Here is a 20,000-nt window from a genome sequence, read left to right as displayed (position 1 = left end):
CCACGTCTTCTTAGTAGACAGGGCGTTCTGGGTCGTCTCGGACGGGGGAACCTTCAAATCAAACATATTACATGTATATCTTATCCAGAGAGACTTGTTACAGACAGTGCATTCAACTAAGGTAGGTAACACAACCTCATATCGAGTCAAATCAAACTTTAGTTGAAAGTGTATTTATAATTTATAACACACTTTCCAGTAAACCAATCAAATGAAAGACAGGTGTGAGTTAAAGAGATGTAGCAGTACCGTGGTGGTGGTAGAGGTGTAGTGGAACATATCGTGGAGGTTATACAGGTGTGAGTTAAAGAGATGTAGCAGTACCTTGGTGGTGGTAGAGGTGTAGTGGAACATGTAGTGGAGGTTATACAGGTGTGAGTTAAAGAGATGTAGCAGTACCTTGGTGGTGGTAGAGGTGTAGTGGAACATGTCGTGGAGGTTATACAGATGGGGCACCAGGTGTTTCCAGAAGGCCACCTTGGTGGCTCGGTAGTGGTCCCTGACGCGGGGCTTCAGGCCGATATGGAGGTACAGCTGATCCTGGGGGTTGTACTTAGACCAGGCTACCTCCTCGAAGCGGTTAGCCTTGGTGTGGATGAACTTAGTGTCCTGAGGAACAGGCTTGTTGGGGTCCCTGATTCGAGAGAAAGAGAGCGTTAGTATCTGGTCTCACTGTGTACCCTGTAGAAGATCGTCTGTCACTTATACTATTGACATTCGAAGATGTTGACTAGCAAGAGAATAATCCACAATTTGTACACACAGTATGTCTAAACACATTACAAATCTGCCTTCTAGCCTTCTCTCTCTCAGGACAACAAGGAGTGGCATCCCTGACTGTCTGTTACTCTCCCAGCTTCCCCACTGTTCCTCTTAACTCAGGTCTGGTGCACCATCCCATCAACAACCTCAAAAAACAGGACGTCTTCAGAACGTCTTCAGGATGTCTTCAGGACGTCTTCAGGACGTCTTCAGGACGTCTTCTCATCGCCGGAAGCTTTTCACGAAACAGAGAGCCTACTGCAGGGTAGACAACCCTGGTCCTGGAGTATCACAGCCTACTGCATGGTAGACAACCCTGGTCCTGGAATATCACAGCCCACTGCAGGGTAGACAACCCTGTTCCTGGAGTATCACAGTCTACTGCAGGGATTTTGTCCCAACTAGGCAACACACCTGACCAACTGAGCTAATCGATCAGTTCAGTGATTGCATAAATGAAATAAGACACCTGGTCTTCTTCAAAAACAGGAAGTAGTTGCGGTCCTTTAGGACGAGGGTTGGCTACCGCTGGCTTGCTGCATGAATACGTCAGCATCCTATAGCTGAGCTTCAGGAAGAATGCTGTTGTGTTTGATAACCCAACAGCAGCTCTGCCCTCTCTGGTAATTGCTTAGACAAGGTGGCACAGTGATCATTAACATCCAGTATCCTCATGTAAAATTAACCTTATTAATCAACACTAAAGCGGGTCGGGGCTGTGAAACCGTGACATAGTGTGTGGTTCCGCTACTGGCCTGAAGGGGTCAGTGTTTCTCTTTTGAGAGGAGTGAAGGCTGGCTGGCTGGCTGGCTGGCTGGCTCACTCACTGACTGTTAGCTAACCCCAGATGGGTACCAATTTCAATTACAGGAGCCTATTGATTTATTGACTGTATTAACATTTGGCATTCTCCCACAATCCCAGTTCTCCTTGTTGTCTGCTTGCTGTACAATGTCGAGAGGGAGTGGGAGTTTGGATGAGAAGAGTTCTGTGAAGTGTTCATTATGAGCTAGGTTCTGCAGTAGAGGGGAAAGGGTTTTGTGAGAACAAATAAACCCTCAACTGTAACCTTGAGAGTGTAGAGAGTACAATTCATAGAACCAAAACCAGAGAAACAACTTTAAGGGTGTTTGAGGGCCTAAGGAACTAAGAGACGTGTAATATCCCTGAATGGGGTGTACAGTACATCACAGTATTGTAATATCCCTGAATGGGGTGTACAGTAATTCACAGTATTGTAATATCCCTGAATGGGGTGTACAGTACATCACGGTATTGTAATATCCCTGTGCGTGGTTATGAATTCCGTATGGCCTTCAGGACTCCAACTTAGTTTGGGATTTGGGGATTTTGTTATATTGTTTATCTGGCACTGTGTGGCGGTTGGCGGTTGAAAAACCTACAAGCACAAAAACCCACAGAATTAAAACAACAGCAGAAGAATTCACACTCTATATCCATCCTCTCTCTTTTTCTGCTGTCAATTTTCCTTTTTCAGGTCAGTGCTTCTGGGAGAAGGAGAGCGGGAGAGAGCGAGAGAATGAGCGAGAGAGGCAAATTGAGATGGCTGGAGCCAAATCCCCTGGTGTAGCCTGGTGTCAGCGAAGCAGCCTAAATAACCTATTTCATTAGGTGAGTAATGATCCCTGATGGATATTGACAGGCTGACTATGATGACTTTGTAGCTGAATATCAGTAATTAGGTTTCAGAGCAGCGCCTGGCTGGGCAGTGGAGGTAAGGTCATATTGATCTCCCCAGTCAGAGTGGAGGCGACATGACAGAGAACTGAACAGAACAGGATGTCAATGGAGAGTAGCCTGATGTCTCTCTCCCTCTCTCTCCCTCTCTCTCTAGCTCTCTCTCCCCCTCTCTCTCTTTAGCTCTCCCTCTCTCTCTCGCCCTCTCTCTCCCCCCCTCTCTCTCTAGCTCTCTCTCTCACCCCCTCTCTCTTTAGCTCTCCCTCTCTCTTTCGCCCTCTCTCTCCCGCTCTCGCTCTCTAGCTCTCTCTCCCCCCCTCTCTCTTTAGCTCTCCCTCTCTCTCTTAGTTTAATTTTCTCTCTCTCTATTTTATTTTTTCTCTCTCTCTCCCTCTCTCCCTCTCTCTCCCACTCTCTCCCCCTCTCTCCCCTCTCTCGCTCTCTCTCCCTCTCTATCTTTATTCTCTCTCTCTCTCTCTCTCTCTCTCTCTCTCTCCCCTCCCCTCTCTCCCCCCTCTCTCTCTCCCCTCGCCTCTCTCTCCCCCAGTCTCTCTCACTCTCCTCCCTCTCTCTCTCTTTATCCCTCCCTCTTTTTCTCCCTCCATCCCCTCAGTAGTATATGCATTCTCCCAGCAGCTCAGAGAATAGAACAGAGTAGAACCAATCAGAGAGACCAGGTAAATCTTACTTAATGGGAATTCCTGGCATCTCCATAACACCGCAAATGGCCCCCTGCTGTGTCCCAAATGGCACCATACACCCTATGGCCCCAAAAGTAGTGCACTAGCTATATCGGGAATAGGGTGCCATTTTGGACACCAACCCCTCTCCCCTTACCCCATTAGGATCAATCTACCAAATTGCAAACTATATAAAAGGTACCTAGGCCCTCTGATCAATTCATGAGACATCTCTTAAATCCATGCACACATTAGGGAACTAAAGGGCTTTGGAGCAGACTAAACTCAGCAAAAAAAGAAATGTTCTCTCACTGACAACTGAGTTTATTTTCAGCAAACTTAACCTGTGTAAATATGTGTATGAACATAACAAGATTCAATAATTGAGACATAAACTGAACAAGTTCCACAGACATGTGACTAACAGAAATGGAATAATGTGTCCCTGAACAAAGGGGGGGTCAAAATCAAAAGTAACAATCAGTATTTGGTGTGGCCACCAGCTGCATTAAGTACTGCAGTGCATCTCCTCCTCATGGACTGCACCAGATTTGCCAGTTCTTGCTGTGAGATGTTACCCTGTACCCTTGTCTTCCCTGTAACGCACAGCGTTGAGATTGCCTGCAATGACAACAAGCTCAGTCCAATGATGCTGTGACACACCGCCCCAGACCATGACGGACCCTCCACCTCCAAATCGATCCCGCTCCAGAGTACAGGCCTCGGTGTAATGCTCATTCCTTCGACGATAAACGCGAATCCGACCATCACCCCTGGTGAGACAAACCCGTGACTCGTCTGTGAAGAGCACTTTCTGCCAGTCCTGTCTGGTCCAGCGACGGTGGGTTTGTGCCCATAGGCGGCGATGTTGTTGGTGATGTCTGGTGAGGACCTGCCTCACAACAGGCCTACAAGCCCTCAGTCCAGCCTTTCTCAGCCTATTGCGGACAGTCTGAGCACTGATGGAGGCATTGTGCGTTCCTGGTGTAACTCAGGCAGTTGTTGTTGCCATCCTGTACCTATCCCGCAGGTGTGATGTTCAGATGTACCGATCCTGTGCAGGTGTTGTTACACGTGGTCTGCCACTGCGAGGACGATCAGCTGTCCGTCCTGTCTCCCTGTAGCGCTGTCTTAGGAGTCTCACAGTACGGACATTGCAATTTATTTCCCTGGCCACATCTGCAGTCCTCATGCCTCCTTGCAGCATGCCTAAGGCACATTCACACAGATGAGCAGGGACCCTGGGCATCTTTCTTTTGGTGTTTTTCAGAGTCAGTAGAAAGGCCTCTTTAGTGTCTTAAGTTTTCATAACTGTGACCTTAATTGCCTACCGTCTGTAAGCTGTTAGTGTCTTAACGACCGTTCCACAGGTGCATGTTCCTAAATTGTTTATGGTTCATTGAACAAGCATGCGAAACAGTGTTTAAACCCTTTACAATGAATATCTGTGAAGTTATTTGGATTTTTAGAAATTATCTTTGAAAGACAGGGTCCTGAAAAAGGGACATTTCTTTTTTTGCTGAGTTTAGTTCTTAATGCTTTTTGCTGACTGGCTGGCTGGTTGGGGCTCGGGCTCTGTATAAGTGAACATGTATAATTTAGGCAACACAAACAAATCAATGCAACATCTTTAGTTGATTTGATTTGCGGCATTAGAGAACAACTCCCTGCATTGTATAATTACACACACACACACCCATGGTTGGGTAATTGTTGTGTTGCGCTATCGATGGTAAACCCACACAAGCACACTCACAGTCGATACACAAACACAGCGTGGATGGTAAGCAGGCTGCTTTCCTCTGTAACGATGGGCCTGCTGCTGTCTGAATTGTGGGGAACTCGGATCCTAACCTTTACTCTCGTTGTGGGCTTGGTTTAAAACAATGATTTATATACACATTAGATGACTGTTAGGGGGGCGCTGTTTTGAAGCCACCGTGCCGAAGCCACCGTGCCGAAGCCACCGAGCCAAAGCCACCGAGCTTCCATCTTGGCTCTCCCCCATCATTGTGTTGAAGCCACCGTGCCTCCATCTTGGCTCTCCCCCACCATTGTAAAACATGTTTCAGTAGCTATAGAAAGGCATTTATTGACGTGTACATTCATTTTTTACCCCGTTTATTCTATTACGGTCAGCTTAATGCATTCCATTATATTACGTGAGAATTTTTTTAGTAAATTTATAGAAAAACATATTTAAAAAAAATCCTTAAAATATAATTTTTGGAGATGACTAATGTTACTGTCCCCACTACAACAACAACAAATATTTAAATACATGTACTTTTCTCCTTGAAACATTTAATTGAAAAAATGTAGAATTCCATTCATTCCTATGGAGGATTGCTTCTTCTGGGGAATGCCAATATGGCCGACCGTTGGCTTCAATGCCTCTCACTGGCCAATACATAGCAACAGCAATCCAGGGTTAATATACATCACTGGTTTAACCCCTGGGTGTGTGATAGGGTTCCGTGCTCTACAGCACAGCATTACCAGATAGCCTCTGTGCTGTCAGGTCTTCCACTTAAGTCCGGTGGCCGTGGCTGTGTGTGTGTGTCTATCTGTGTGTGTGGGGTATGAGCGTGTGTGTGTGTGTGTGGGTGACTGTCTGTGTGTATGTGTATGTGTGTGTGTGTGTGTGTGTGTGTGGGGGGGGGGGGTGTCTGTGTGTGTGGGGGTGTCTGTGTGTGTGTGTGTGGGGGGGGGGGTCTGTGTGTGTCTGTCGGTGTGTGTGTGTCTGTCGGTGTGTGTGTGTGTGTGTGTGTGTCTGTCGGTGTGTGTGTGTGTGTGTCTGTCGGTGTGTGTGTGTCTTGGCTCAGAGAGAGCAGGATTATTACATCTATAAAAGCAATCCTTTTAAGAGCCTTTCAGCTCAACTGTGATGTTTTCATATGGCTGAGCCACTAAGGTGTGTGTGTGTGGGGGGTGTGTGTCATATATATATATATATATATATACTGTATGTGTGTGTATGTCATTTATATATATATATATATTGTATGTGTGTGTGTGTGTGTGTGTGTGTGTGTGTGTGTGTGTGTGTGTGTGTGTGATGTTTTCATATGGTCAGTCATCTAAAGGCCTGTGCTATAAACCCTAAACTCCTTCCTCTCCTCGTCAGTCCCTCTCATCACCACCTCCTAACTTAATGATCTTGGTGAACAGTTCTCTATTCCTACACTAACTAGGTACCAGGTAGATAAGGGAGGACAGAATGAATGTCCTTTTCTTTTCATTTGTTATGAGACGCACTTCCTCCTCCTTTTGTTCCATCGCTGTGGAATGAGAAGTGCTCGACGTAGTCATCACTAAATGTGAGAAGACACGGTCAGAAAGCCTGGGGCAGAGAGGAGAGAGAGAGAGAGAGAGACGACGAAGAAAGACAAGAATCTATTTTCCCTACAAGGCCCCGGTGAGTTCCTGCTCTAGATTTATTCCGCCTCCGTAATGTGTTCCGATTCCCTAGGTAGTGCACTACTTTTGACCAGGGCATGTCGGGCTTTGGTCAAAAAGTAGTGCACTGTACAGGGGAAAGGATGCCATTTAGGACGTAACCTAAGACAAGAGTTCCATCACAGGGATTGATGTTCACTGCTCTACTATGCGGAGTCGAGTCAAGGCCTATTTCTCCAGGCGTTGTTGTGTAACCAGTGTACCCCCTGTCTATCTACTTAGCAGGTAACAAAAGGCACCCTATTCCCTTTAATATAGTGCACTACTTTTGACCAGGGACCATAGGGTAGTGCACTATGTAGGGAATAGGGTGCCGTTTGGAACACAACCCACAAAGTACAAAAACACCTAATTGGAATTCATGTTCAGACAAGAAGAAACACACCCAAGCTAATGTCGTTTGCTTTCGGCACTGCCTGCTCTGCCTGCACTGCCTGCTCTGCCTGCACTGCCTGCACTGCCTGCACTGCCTGCACTGCCTGCACTGCCTGCTCTGCCTGCACTGCCTGCACTGCCTGATCTGCCTGCACTGCCTGCACTGCCTGCTCTGCCTGCTCTGCCTGCACTGCCTGCTCTGCCTGCACTGCCTGCTCTGCCTGCACTGCCTGCACTGCCTGCTCTGCTTGCACTGCCTGCTCTGCCTGCTCTGCCTGCACTGCCTGCTCTGCCTGCACTGCCTGCTCTGCCTGCACTGCCTGCACTGCCTGCTCTGCCTGTTCTGCCTGCACTGCCTGCACTGCCTGCACTGCCTGCTCTGCTTGCACTGCCTGCTCTGCCTGCACTGCCTGCTCTGCCTGCACTGCCTGAACTGCCTGCACTGCCTGCACTGCCTGCTCTGCTTGCACTGCCTGCTCTGCCTGCTCTGCCTGCACTGCCTGCTCTGCCTGCTCTGCCTGCACTGCCTGCTCTGCCTGCTCTGCCTGCACTGCCTGCACTGCCTGCTCTGCCTGCACTGCCTGCACTGCCTGCTCTGCCTGCTCTGCCTGCACTGCCTGCACTGCCTGCTCTGCCTGCTCTGCCTGCACTGCCTGCACTGCCTGCTCTGAAGGACCGACTGTGCCTTTCCAGCCACACTATCTTAATGTCAGGCAGCTTTCACCCTTTACAGACACACACACTTGTAATTGAGTGGATGTGAGTGTGTTTGCATGTGTGAGTGTACGAGAAGCTAGGGGCTGTGATTGGCTTGTGGATCCTAATGGCAGGCTTGGGTTCGGCGGGCTAATTGATGGCGAGGCAGTGTGACTTTGGGGCGTGCTGTGGTGTTGGAGGACACAGCAGGTCACTGTCCCCTCCGCATTATGGAGGCTATTGATTGGTTGCATTAGTTGAGTGACAGCTAACATGTGTCATACCCCCCTCACTCGCCGCCTCACCTGCTCTCCGTCTTTCTGTGTCTCTGTCTCTCTGTGTCTCTGTCTCTCTGTGTCTCTGTGTCTCTGTCTCTCTGTGTATCTGTCTCTCTGTGTCTCTGTCTCTGTCTCTCTGTGTCTCTGTCTCTGTCACTCTGTGTCTCTGTCTCTCTGTCTCTGTGTTTCTGTGTCTCTGTCTCTCTGTGTCTGTCTCTCTGTCTCTCTGTCTCTGTGTCTCTGTCTCTCTGTGTCTCTCTGTGTCTGTCTCTCTCTCTCTCTCTCTCTCTCTCTCTCTCTGTCCCTCTCTCTCTCTCTCTCTCTCTCGGTCTCTCTCTCTCTTTCTGTGTCTGTCGCTCTGTGTCTCTGTCTCTGTGTCTCTCGCTCTCGGTCTCTCTCTCTCTGTGTGTGTCTCTGTGCCTCTGTCTCTCTCTCTCTCTCTCTCTCTCTCCCCACTCCCCTTTCCACCTGTCTCTCTCTACCCTTATTAACATTCCGCCTGCACCACAGTAGCCAATCAATGCCCCCCCCCCCCACACACACACACACTTTCCTTAACAAGACACTCCATTTCCTGAGTTTCTCTAATGCAAATCAGGATATTGGGGACAAAGGGAGAGAGGAAGGAGGGGAGATGGGATAAGAGGAGAGACAGAGAGGAGAGGGAAAGATGAAAAGGAGGGGAGAGGTGGGTAGATGAAGAGGAGAAGAGAGATGGATAGATGAAGAGGAGAATAGAGGTGGATAGATGAAGAGGAGAGGTGGATAGATGAAGAGGAGAGGTGGATAGATGAAGAGGAGAGGTGGATAGATGAAGAGGAGAGGTGGATAGATGAAGAGGGGTGGATAGATGAAGAGGAGAGGAGGATAGATGAAGAGGAGAGGTGGATAGATGAAGAGGAGAGGGGAGGTGGATAGATGAAGAGGAGAAGAGAGTGGATAGATGAAGAGGAGAAGAGAGGTGGATAGATGAAGAGGGGAAGAGAGAAGGATAGATGAAGAGGAGAGGTGGGTAGATGAAGAGGGGAAGAGAGGTGGATAGATGAAGAGGGGAAGAGAGGAGGATAGATGAAGAGGGGAAGAGAGGAGGATAGATGAAGAGGAGAGGAGAGGTGGATAGATGAAGAGGAGAAGAGATATGGATAGATGAAGAGGAGAAGAGAGGTGGATAGATGAAGAGGGGAAGAGAGGAGGATAGATGAAGAGGAGAGGTGGATAGATGAAGAGGGGAAGAGAGGAGGATAGATGAAGAGGAGAGAAGAGGTGGATAGATGAAGAGGAGAAGAGAGATGGATAGATGAAGAGGAGAGGAGAGGTGGATAGATGAAGAGGAGAGGAGAGGTGGATAGATAAAGAGGAGAAGAGAGATGGATAGATGAAGAGGAGAGGAGAGGTGGATAGATGCTGAAATGATCAGAAAGCCAGGAGAAGAGGTCAGGCGGTTGGTTGTGGTGTTCTGAAACGGTGTTCTGAGAGTAATGATTGATGACATCACTTCATTAACCTCAACAGGGAATGTTGTTTAATAAACAACAAACAACAACAGGAAGACTAAATCACACAGTTTAAAGTGATAGTTCAGCAGTTTTACATACAAAATACTTTTGTTTCTAGTCTCCTTTTCAAGGTTAGAAAACAAATATCAAAATTCGTAAAATCATGGAAGTACTCCTTAATTGTCTTCATAGATGTGTAGGTAAATGTGAACCATTTACCACTGTGAATAAAAACGAATCAATGATAATGTGTTAAACTAAGCCAGAACAAGTCTCTATACTATAGAGTTCATCTCCCTTGGATTCCTTAAGAATGTTAAACAAGTATGCAGTTGGGTTTCCTAAGTGGAGAGTTGAATCACCTCCCTCCACTACATTCTCAGAGTTCCCTTGAAAGACAACAAATTAGAGGAGACAGGAAAGAGGGACCTGAGAGAGAGAAAGAGAGAGAGAGAGGAATAGAGAGAGAGAGAAGTCTATGCTCGACAGTGTTGTGATTACTAACTACCTAGCCAGTACTTGCACAACACACACACACACACACACACACACACATGTACACACAAACACACACAACGTGAGCGGCATGTCACACACACGCACGCGCACACGCTCACATGTCACACAGACACAGTAGTAGCATGAAGTAATCACCAGCCCCAGATAGACAACACAGGAAGCAGGAAGTAATCACCAGCCCCAGACAGACAGTACAGGAAGCAGGAAGACACATCTTTGATGTTGTAATGTATTTATAATAGGAAGTACCTATTTGATTTAATAATGTTTGGGCTTTTGTGACTGTCTGTATAGCTATGTGGGGTATAGGAAGGTAGTGAAGGGGGCTGCCCTGGGTTTGTTAAGGGAGGTGGGGGTTAGGGTGGTTTGACAATATGTTCTGGAGGAAGTGCATTGTAACATGTGTCACTTATTCAAGTCATTAGAAAAGAAGAATGTTGTAGTTGAAGCAGAATAAAAGAGCCTGGTGTGTCTGAGATTCAATTAGATCTCTGGCTCTCTGGATAACACAGAGAGGGAGGAGGGAGGGGAGAGGGATTGGAAAGGGAGGGAGGGAGGGAGGAGGGGAGAGGAGGGAGGGATGAAGGGAGGGGAGAGGGAGGAGGGAGGGGAGAGAGAGGAAGGAGGGGAGACAGAGGGGAGAGGGAGGAGGGAGTGGAGAGGGAGGAGGGAGTGGAGAGGGACAGAGGGCGGGGAGACAGAGGGGAGAGGTAGGAGGGAGGGGAGAGGAGGAGGGAGGGGAGAGGGAGGAGGGAGTGGAGTGGAGAGGGAGGAGAAAAGGTTTTGGGGGTGAGTGATCCAGGCTGCTATGATCCAGGTTGTGACATGCATTCTGGGTGTCTTAACAAGGTGTTACACAAATTACAGTATCCTCTATAGAGACCGACACCCAGCAACAGGGCCAGGAAGAGAGACTGACACCCAGCAACAGGGCCAGGAAGAGAGACTGACACCCAGCGACAGGACCAGGAAGAGAGACTGACACCCAGCAACAGGGCCAGGAAGAGAGACTGACACCCAGCGACAGGACCAGGAAGAGAGAGAGCAATCTGGGTCATTTCATTATTTAACATCTGTGGTTGGGGTTGTGTCTCCTACACTAAAGTGTGCACTTGGCTTGTTCACTCCCCATTGTAGTGTTAAAAGTGTACAGCATGGACCCTCCTCCTGTGGTTACGATGTCTACACTAAGGAATACAATCTGTGGTTACGATGTCTACACTAACGATTACAATCTGTGGTTACGATGTCTACACTAAGGATTACAATCTGTGGTTACGATGTCTACACTAACGATTACAATCTGTGGTTACGATGTCTACACTAAGGAATACAATCTGTGGTTACGATGTCTACACTAAGGATTACAATCTGTGGTTACGATGTCTACACTAAGGATTACAATCTGTGGTTACGATGTCTACACTAACGATTACAATCTGTGGTTACGATGTCTACACTAAGGATTACAATCTGTGGTTACGATGTCTACACTAACGATTACAATCTGTGGTTACGATGTCTACACTAACGATTACAATCTGTGGTTACGATGTCTACACTAAGGAATACAATCTGTGGTTACGATGTCTACACTAAGGATTACAATCTGTGATTACGATGTCTACACTAAGGATTACAATCTGTGATTACGATGTCTACACTAAGGATTACAATCTGTGGTTACGATGTCTACACTAAGGATTACAATCTGTGGTTACGATGTCAGAGAGTCAGTGACAGCTGTGTAGTCAGGGGGTCAGTGACAGCTGTGTAGTCAGGGGGTCAGTGACAGCTGTGTAGTCAGACAGTCAGCGACAGCTGTGTAGTCAGAGAGTCAGAGAGTCAGAGAGTCAGTGAGAGTCAGTGAGTCTCCTCACAGAGTCAGAGCACCATGCCCCGCGGGTCAGACCCTGCTCTCCTCACAGAGTCAGAGCACCATGCCCCGCGGGTCAGACCCTGCTCTCCTCACAGAGACAGGTCACCATGCCCAGCGGGTTCATGCCTTACACACTTAAACACAGACGCACACACCCAGGCGGATGCATGAACGCACGCACACAAGCACCCACCCACACACACAGAGATCAGAGAGAAGAGATCAGAGAGAAGAGATCAGAGAGAAGAGATCAGAGAGAAGAGATCAGAGAGAAGAGATCAGAGAGAAGAGATCAGAGAGAAGAGATCAGAGAGAAGAGATCAGAGAGAAGAGATCAGAGAGAAGAGATGGGTAAATACCAGGAAGCAGATTGATTACAGGTCATCCACCAGATCAATATTTATCTGGTAACGAAGATTGTCAAATTACATTTCAGTTTTTACAACTGATTCCCAGTAGGAGACATCCAAATGGAGCTGCTTTGTGTTATGTGTGTGGTATTTCATGGTATCCAATTGTTTTAGTAGCTACTATCTTGTCTCATCGCTACAACTCTTGTACGGGCTCGGGAGAGACGAAGGTTAAAAGTCATGCGTCCTCCGATACACAACCCAACCAAGCCGCACTGCTTCTTAACACAGCGCGCATCCAACCCGGAAGCCAGACGCACCAATGTGTCGGAGGAAACACCGTGTACCTGGCAACCTTGGTTAGCGCGCACTGCGCCCGGCCCGCCACAGGAGTCGTTGGTCTGCGACGAGACAAGGACATCCCTACCGGCCAAGCCCTCCCTAACCCGGACGACGCTAGGTCAATTGTGCGTCGCCCCACGGAACTCCCGGTCGCGGCCGGTAACGACAGAGCCTGGGCGCGAACCCAGAGTCCCTGGTGGCACAGCTGGCGCTGCAGTTGGCCACAATTGGCCTAGCGTCATCCGGGTAAGGGAGGGCTTGGCCGGTAGGGATGTCCTTGTCTCGTCGTGTGAGGCAGAGACTCCTCCTACATGGTCATATTGAAGGCTCTGATAGAGTCAGTGAGGCAGAGACTCCTCCTACATGGTCATTTTAAAGGCTCTGATAGAGTCAGTGAGGCAGAGACTCCTCCTACATGGTCATATTGAAGGCTCTGATAGAGTCAGTGAGGCAGAGACTCCTCCTACATGGTCATTTTAAAGGCTCTGATAGAGTCAGTGAGGCAGAGACTCCTCCTACATGGTCATTTTAAAGGCTCTGATAGAGTCAGTGAGGCAGAGACTCCTCCTACATGGTCATATTGAAGGCTCTGATAGAGTCAGTGAGGCAGAGACTCCTCCTACATGGTGGTCATTTTAAAGGCTCTGATAGAGTCAGTGAGGCAGAGACTCCTCCTACATGGTCATATTGAAGGCTCTGATAGAGTCAGTGAGGCAGAGACTCCTCCTACATGGTCATTTTAAAGGCTCTGATAGAGTCAGTGAGGGAGAATACTAAACAAAGGCAGACGCTTGTTGACTATATAGAACCCTCTAATTCTAATCTGATCTCAAACCAGTTCCGCAGCTTTTTCCCCCCATTGTTCACCTCTAATCAGACACTGATTTAGATCAGGGACACGAGGTGGATGTAATGAATTATCAGGTAGAACAGAAAACCAGACTTCCTAGAGTAAGATTGAAATAACCATCTTATAGAAAGTACTAAAGCAGGACAACTTTACCCGGTCTTGGCGAAGTTAGTCCAATATGTCATCACCACGGCGCTGAGCATGATGTCGTTCTTGGAGAAGTTACAGGGGAACAGGTCCGTAGGTCCGATCATGGGGATCCCGAACACGTAGGGAACCTCGTCCCCGTGGGCTGCGTCCGACCAGGCCGGCTTCATCAGACTCTGGCAGTGGTGGTAGAAGGCGTAGAAGTACGTTGGCGAGCCGTAACGGGCGTGGAGGTCCGCAGTCACCACCGACGGCTCCACCCACTGGTGGTCGGTGAACAGAGCGACCAGCGTCTTGCGTCGTGTCTCGGGGTTGTCGCGGTCTGCCCAGTCCGTGTACATGAACTTGATGGTCTCCCTCAGAGTGTCTTTGCCTTCTGGATAACCGTAGAGGCTGTCAACAAAGTCGGACACTGAGAAGTCAAAGTCGTTGCCCGAGATGCCGTCCTCTGAGTCGACCACGTTGTCCACGAAGCGAAGCCCCTCCCCCTGGTTGACTCCCAGCATGATGTCATAATTCAGGAACTCTCCCTGTGTGGAAATAACCAAATGTGTTTCAGCTAGATTTGATTCCAGTTGTTATGTATATAGTTGACTTTACGTTATTACCATTATGGGAATGTTTGTGTGTGTATGTTTTTTCCTCTTGATCTGTTCTATATAAAAAAAAACTAAGTCAAATAAGAAACAAACAAAGCAACAAAACTATCCCAGCCGCCTCCCACCTGCTCCATGAGGATCTCTGGATCATCAGGTATGACGTCTCCGTCTATAACCGGTCCGAAGGCCACATGGTACCGTGCTGGCTGGATGTCCTGCTCAACCAGCTCCCTGGCACTCTTCTTCCTCAGACAGTCCACCATGTCCAGGGTATCCAGAACGTTACAGCCCACCTTCTCAGACAGCAGACGGGTGTATTTCACAGGCTGGTAGTTGACCGCCCAGCTGGACAGGGCAGAGCCACTCTGGATGATGGCACGGTGGAACAGACCTGGAGAGGTAGAGATGACCTAATGGTTAGAATGTCTATGTAACCATAGCAGCATAAGAAAGACAACTATGGATGATGTCACGGTGGAACAGACCTGGAGGAGGACAATAGAGAGAGAGAAGAGTGGTTATTTTCTCTGTACACTATGAAAGGTATTGGAGAAGGATGGTGCTGGAGACAAGCCAAACAGAATACACTATGAAAGGTATTGTAGAAGGATGGTGCTGGAGACAAGCCAAACAGAATACACTATGAAAGGTATTGGAGAAGTATGGTGCTGGAGACAAGCCAAACAGAATACACTATGACAAGTATTGGAGAAGGATGGTGCTGGAGACAAGCCAAACAGAATACACTATGAAAGGTATTGGAGAAGTATGGTGCTGGAGACAAGCCAAACAGAATACACTATGACAAGTATTGGAGAAGGATGGTGCTGGAGACAAGCCAAACAGAATACACTATGAAAGGTATTGGAGAAGGATGGTGCTGGAGACAAGCCAAACAGAATACACTGAGAAAGCAGCGCCTATACAGAAACACATAGACAGATAATGAGCTGAACCATCCTTCCCCTCCACCTAAACCCCATAAATAAAACACATAGACAGATAATGAGCTGAACCATCCTTCCCCTCCACCTAAACCCCATACATAAAACACATAGACAGATAATGAGCTGAACCATCCTTCCCCTCCACCTAAACCCCATACATAAAACACATAGACAGATAATGAGCTGAACCATCCTTCCCCTCCACCTAAACCCCATACATAAAACACATAGACAGATAATGAGCTGAACCATCCTTCCCCTCCACCTAAACCCCATACATAAAACACATAGACAGATAATGAGCTGAACCATCCTTCCCCTCCACCTAAACCCCATAAATAAAACACATAGACAGATAATGAGCTGAACCATCCTTCCCCTCCACCTAAACCCCATAAATAAAACACATAGACAGATAATGAGCTGAACCATCCTTCCCCTCCACCTAAACCCCATAAATAAAACACATAGACAGATAATGAGCTGAACCATCCTTCCCCTCCACCTAAACCCCATAAATAAAACACATAGACAGATAATGAGCTGAACCATCCTTCCCCTCCACCTAAACCCCATAAATAAAACACATAGACAGATAATGAGCTGAACCATCCTTCCCCTCCACCTAAACCCCATACATAAAACACATAGACAGATAATGAGCTGAACCATCCTTCCCCTCCACCTAAACCCCATAAATAAAACACATAGACAGATAATGAGCTTAACCATCCTTCCCCTCCACCTAAACCCCATAAATAAAACACATAGACAGATAATGAGCTGAACCATCCTTCCCCTCCACCTAAACCCCATACATAAAACACATAGACAGATAATGAGCTTAACCATCCTTCCCCTCCACCTAAACCCCATACATAAAACACATAGACAGATAATGAGCTGAACCATCCTTCCCCTCCACCTAAACCCCATAAATAAAACACATAGACAGATAATGAGCTTAACCACCCTTCCCCTCCACCTAAACCCCATACATAAAACACATAGACAGATAATGAGCTTAACCATCCTTCCCCTCCACCTAAACCCCATAAATAAAACACATAGACAGATAATGAGCTGAACCATCCTTCCCCTCCACCTAAACCCCATAAATAAAACACATAGACAGATAATGAGCTGAACCATCCTTCCCCTCCACCTAAACCCCATACATAAAACACATAGACAGATAATGAGCTGAACCATCCTTCCCCTCCACCTAAACCCCATAAATAAAACACATAGACAGATAATGAGCTGAACCATCCTTCCCCTCCACCTAAACCCCATACATAAAACACATAGACAGATAATGAGCTGAACCATCCTTCCCCTCCACCTAAACCCCATAAATAAAACACATAGACAGATAATGAGCTGAACCATCCTTCCCCTCCACCTAAACCCCATACATAAAACACATAGACAGATAATGAGCTGAACCATCCTTCCCCTCCACCTAAACCCCATACATAAAACACATAGACAGATAATGAGCTGAACCATCCTTCCCCTCCACCTAAACCCCATACATAAAACACATAGACAGATAATGAGCTGAACCATCCTTCCCCTCCACCTAAACCCCATACATAAAACACATAGACAGATAATGAGCTGAACCATCCTTCCCCTCCACCTAAACCCCATACATAAAACACATAGACAGATAATGAGCTGAACCATCCTTCCCCTCCACCTAAACCCCATACATAAAACACATAGACAGATAATGAGCTGAACCATCCTTCCCCTCCACCTAAACCCCATAAATAAAACACATAGACAGATAATGAGCTGAACCATCCTTCCCCTCCACCTAAACCCCATAAATAAAACACATAGACAGATAATGAGCTGAACCATCCTTCCCCTCCACCTAAACCCCATACATAAAACACATAGACAGATAATGAGCTGAACCATCCTTCCCCTCCACCTAAACCCCATACATAAAACATATAGACAGCCAGTGATTATGCCTCCCCTGAGTTTTAAATATCATTACTCACACCTAACTACTACATTAAGCTGTGGGTGCACTGCTATGAATGATCTGCTTGTGTGTGTGTGTGTGTGTGTGTGTGTATGTGCAGTGTGTATTTTTGTGTGTGGTGTGTGACTGTGTGTGTGTGTGCATATGTGTGTGCGTGTGTATGATGTGTGGTGTATGTTGTGTGGTGTATGTGTGTGTGTGTGGTGTATGTGTGTGTGGTGTATGTGTGTGTGCATGCGTGGTGTATGTGTGTGTATGTGCGTGGTGTATGTTGTGTGGTGTATGTGTGGTGTATGGTGTGTGGTCAAGGTCTGAAATTAACACCCGCCAAGCGACAAATGTGGGTAGATTTTCCGTTTGGCGAGTAAATCTCAGAAGGCTATTTGCCACACTGGCGGGTAAATGTTTTGTACCAAAATAGTAATGTGCTAGAATATCTGGCATAATGGCTCGGAGGAAATTACTCATGTTTGCCAGCCACACACCGTCTCTAGTGCCCCTAGTGTCGCGGCACTGTTTACCGCACGGGACATCAGCTACTCGACATCGCTCACTTGCCACGGGTCTGCTGCTAGCTACCGTTCATTATTTTTTATTTGACCTTTATTTAACTAGGCAAGTCAGTTAAGAATAAATTATTATTTTCAATGACGGCCTAGGAACAGTGGGTTAACTGCCCGTTCAGGGGCAGAACGACAGATTTGTACCTTGTCAGCTTGGAGGGTTTGAACTTGCAACCTTCCGGTTACTAGTCCAACGCTCTAACCCACTCATCACACACTCCCTCCCCATGATGGCACTGATGACCCCACTCATCACACACTCCCTCCCCATGATGGCACTGGTGACCCCACTCATCACACACTCCCTCCCCATGATGGCACTGGTGATCCCACTCATCACACACTCCCTCCCCATGATGGCACTGATGGCCCCACTCATCACACACTCCCTCCCCATGATGGCACTGATGGCCCCACTCATCACACACTCCCTCCCCATGATGGCACTGATGGCCCCACTCATCACACACTCCCTCCATGATGACACTGATGGCCCCACTCATCACACACTTCCTCCCCATGATGGCACTGGTGACCCCACTCATCACACACTCCCTCCCCATGATGGCACTGATGACCCCACTCATCACACACTCCCTCCATGATGGCACTGATGACCCCACTCATCACACACTCCCTCCATGATGGCACTGATGACCCCACTCATCACACACTCCCTCCATGGGAGGTGGGGTATGGTTTGTGGTGTCTGGTGTGTGGGGTATGGTGTGTGGTGTATGGTGTATGGGGTATGGTGTGGTGTATGGTGTATGGTGTGTGGTGTATGGCGTGGTGTGTGGTGTATGGTGTGTGTTGTATGGTGTGTGGTGTATGTTGTGTGGTGTATGTTTGTGGTGTGTGGTGTGTGGTGTATGGTGTGGTGTATGATGTGTGGTGTATGGTGTATGGTGTGGAGTGTGGTGTATGGTGTGTGGTGTATGGTGTGCTGTATGATGTATGGTGTGTGGTGTATGGTGTGTGGTGCATGGTGTGGTGTATGGTGTGTGGTGTATGGTTAATGGTGTGTGGTGTATGGTGTGTGGTGTATGTTGTGTGGTGTATGTTTGTGGTGTGTGGTGTGTGGTGTATGTTGTGTGGTGTATGTTTGTGGTGTGTGGTGTATGGTGTGGTGTATGGTGTGTGGTGTATGGGGTATGGTTTGTGGTGTATGGTGTGTGGTGCATGGTGTATGGTGTGTGGTGTGGTGTATGGTGTATGGTGTATGGTGTGGTGTGTGGTGTGTGGTGTCTGGTGTGGTGTGTATGGTGTATGGTGTGTGGTGTATGGGGTATGGTGTGTGGTGTGGTGTATGGGGTATGGTGTGTGGTGTATGGTGTATGGGGTATGGTGTGTGGTGTGGTGTATGGGGTATGGTGTGGTGTATGGTGTATGGTGTGTGGTGTATGGTGTATGGGGTATGGTGTGTGGTGTATGGTGTATGGTGTGGTGTATGGGGTATGGTGTATGGGGTATGGTGTGGTGTGTGATGTATGGCGTTTGGTGTGGTGTATGGTGTGGTGTGTGGTGTATGGCGTATGGTGTGGTGTATGGCGTATGGTGTGGTGTATGGTTTGGTGTGTGGTGTATGGTGTATTGTGTGTGGTGTATGGTGTATTGGGTGTGGTGTATGGTGTGTAACTGTAATAACCTCTAACTCCTGCAGTGAGCAGTGAGTGGACTGACGCAAATGATCTGTAATCCAGACTGCATTAGCAACATGAACAACATTACAGTTTTTTACAATCGCTAGGACCCATTTCTCAATACTTTCCACTTTTTAAAAACTCTTCACACAGTGAGAACAGCAGCAGTCTATGTGGGCTAAACTGTGGATCATGTTTCTTTGCTTTGGCACATCTTTCAAATGTCACTAATTATTTTCTCACTCAGATCCAACCACCACCAAAACTATGTACCAACAGGCCAATTTTCACATGTTTATATACTCTTTTCAAAACTCTTAAATTTAAGTGCAAAATCTAACATAACACAAAATTGAATAAGACAGCAATTTGCTACATTTCTACAGTGATATCGTATTGAAATATATTCCACATCTAAATAATGAAATACTATCAAAACAATTAGACCAACCACAGCTGATTCTCATTGTAACTGAACACCCAGGAGTTGGTTTCATTACCATCTATACAAAAGGGGACGTTTTAGGAATAATGCTGTACTGTAATGTAAACATGGACCCAGAAAGAGATAGAGAAGTGGCTGACAGAGGAAGAAGAGTGGCTGGGAGAGGAAGAGGAGTACGTATGCGTGGTGGAAGAAGACTGAGAGGAAGATCAAGAGCTGTATTCTCAGATTAGATTAGGGCTACTATAACTGATCCTGTAATAGATCATG

At 47.3% G+C, this 20,000-nt stretch overlaps 2 protein-coding genes across 3 annotated transcripts in view; both read right to left on the bottom strand.

Annotated features, from left to right (window-relative positions):
- Positions 1-20,000, bottom strand: part of nlgn3a (neuroligin 3a) — a 419,030-nt gene that overhangs the window by 2,582 nt on the left and 396,448 nt on the right. For both annotated transcript variants that reach the window (XM_090220116.1, XM_090220115.1), the window contains exons 5-8: positions 14,256-14,521; positions 13,538-14,061; positions 400-634; positions 1-51 (exon numbers count right to left, since the gene is read on the bottom strand). The exon at positions 1-51 is cut by the window's left edge and continues 2,582 nt beyond it. In XM_090220116.1, coding sequence (XP_090076242.1) covers positions 1-51; positions 400-634; positions 13,538-14,061; positions 14,256-14,521 — 1,076 coding nt within the window. The remainder of the gene's footprint in view (positions 52-399; positions 635-13,537; positions 14,062-14,255; positions 14,522-20,000) is intronic.
- LOC110504367 (rho-related GTP-binding protein RhoG) overlaps positions 1-20,000 on the bottom strand; it is a 666,992-nt gene that overhangs the window by 387,181 nt on the left and 259,811 nt on the right. The window lies entirely within an intron of this gene.

This window comes from Oncorhynchus mykiss, chromosome 25, assembly GCF_057628025.1.
Source record: "Oncorhynchus mykiss isolate SJ-2025 chromosome 25, ASM5762802v1, whole genome shotgun sequence".
Taxonomy (NCBI): domain Eukaryota; kingdom Metazoa; phylum Chordata; class Actinopteri; order Salmoniformes; family Salmonidae; genus Oncorhynchus; species Oncorhynchus mykiss.
This window is presented reverse-complemented; position numbering and strand designations above follow the sequence as displayed.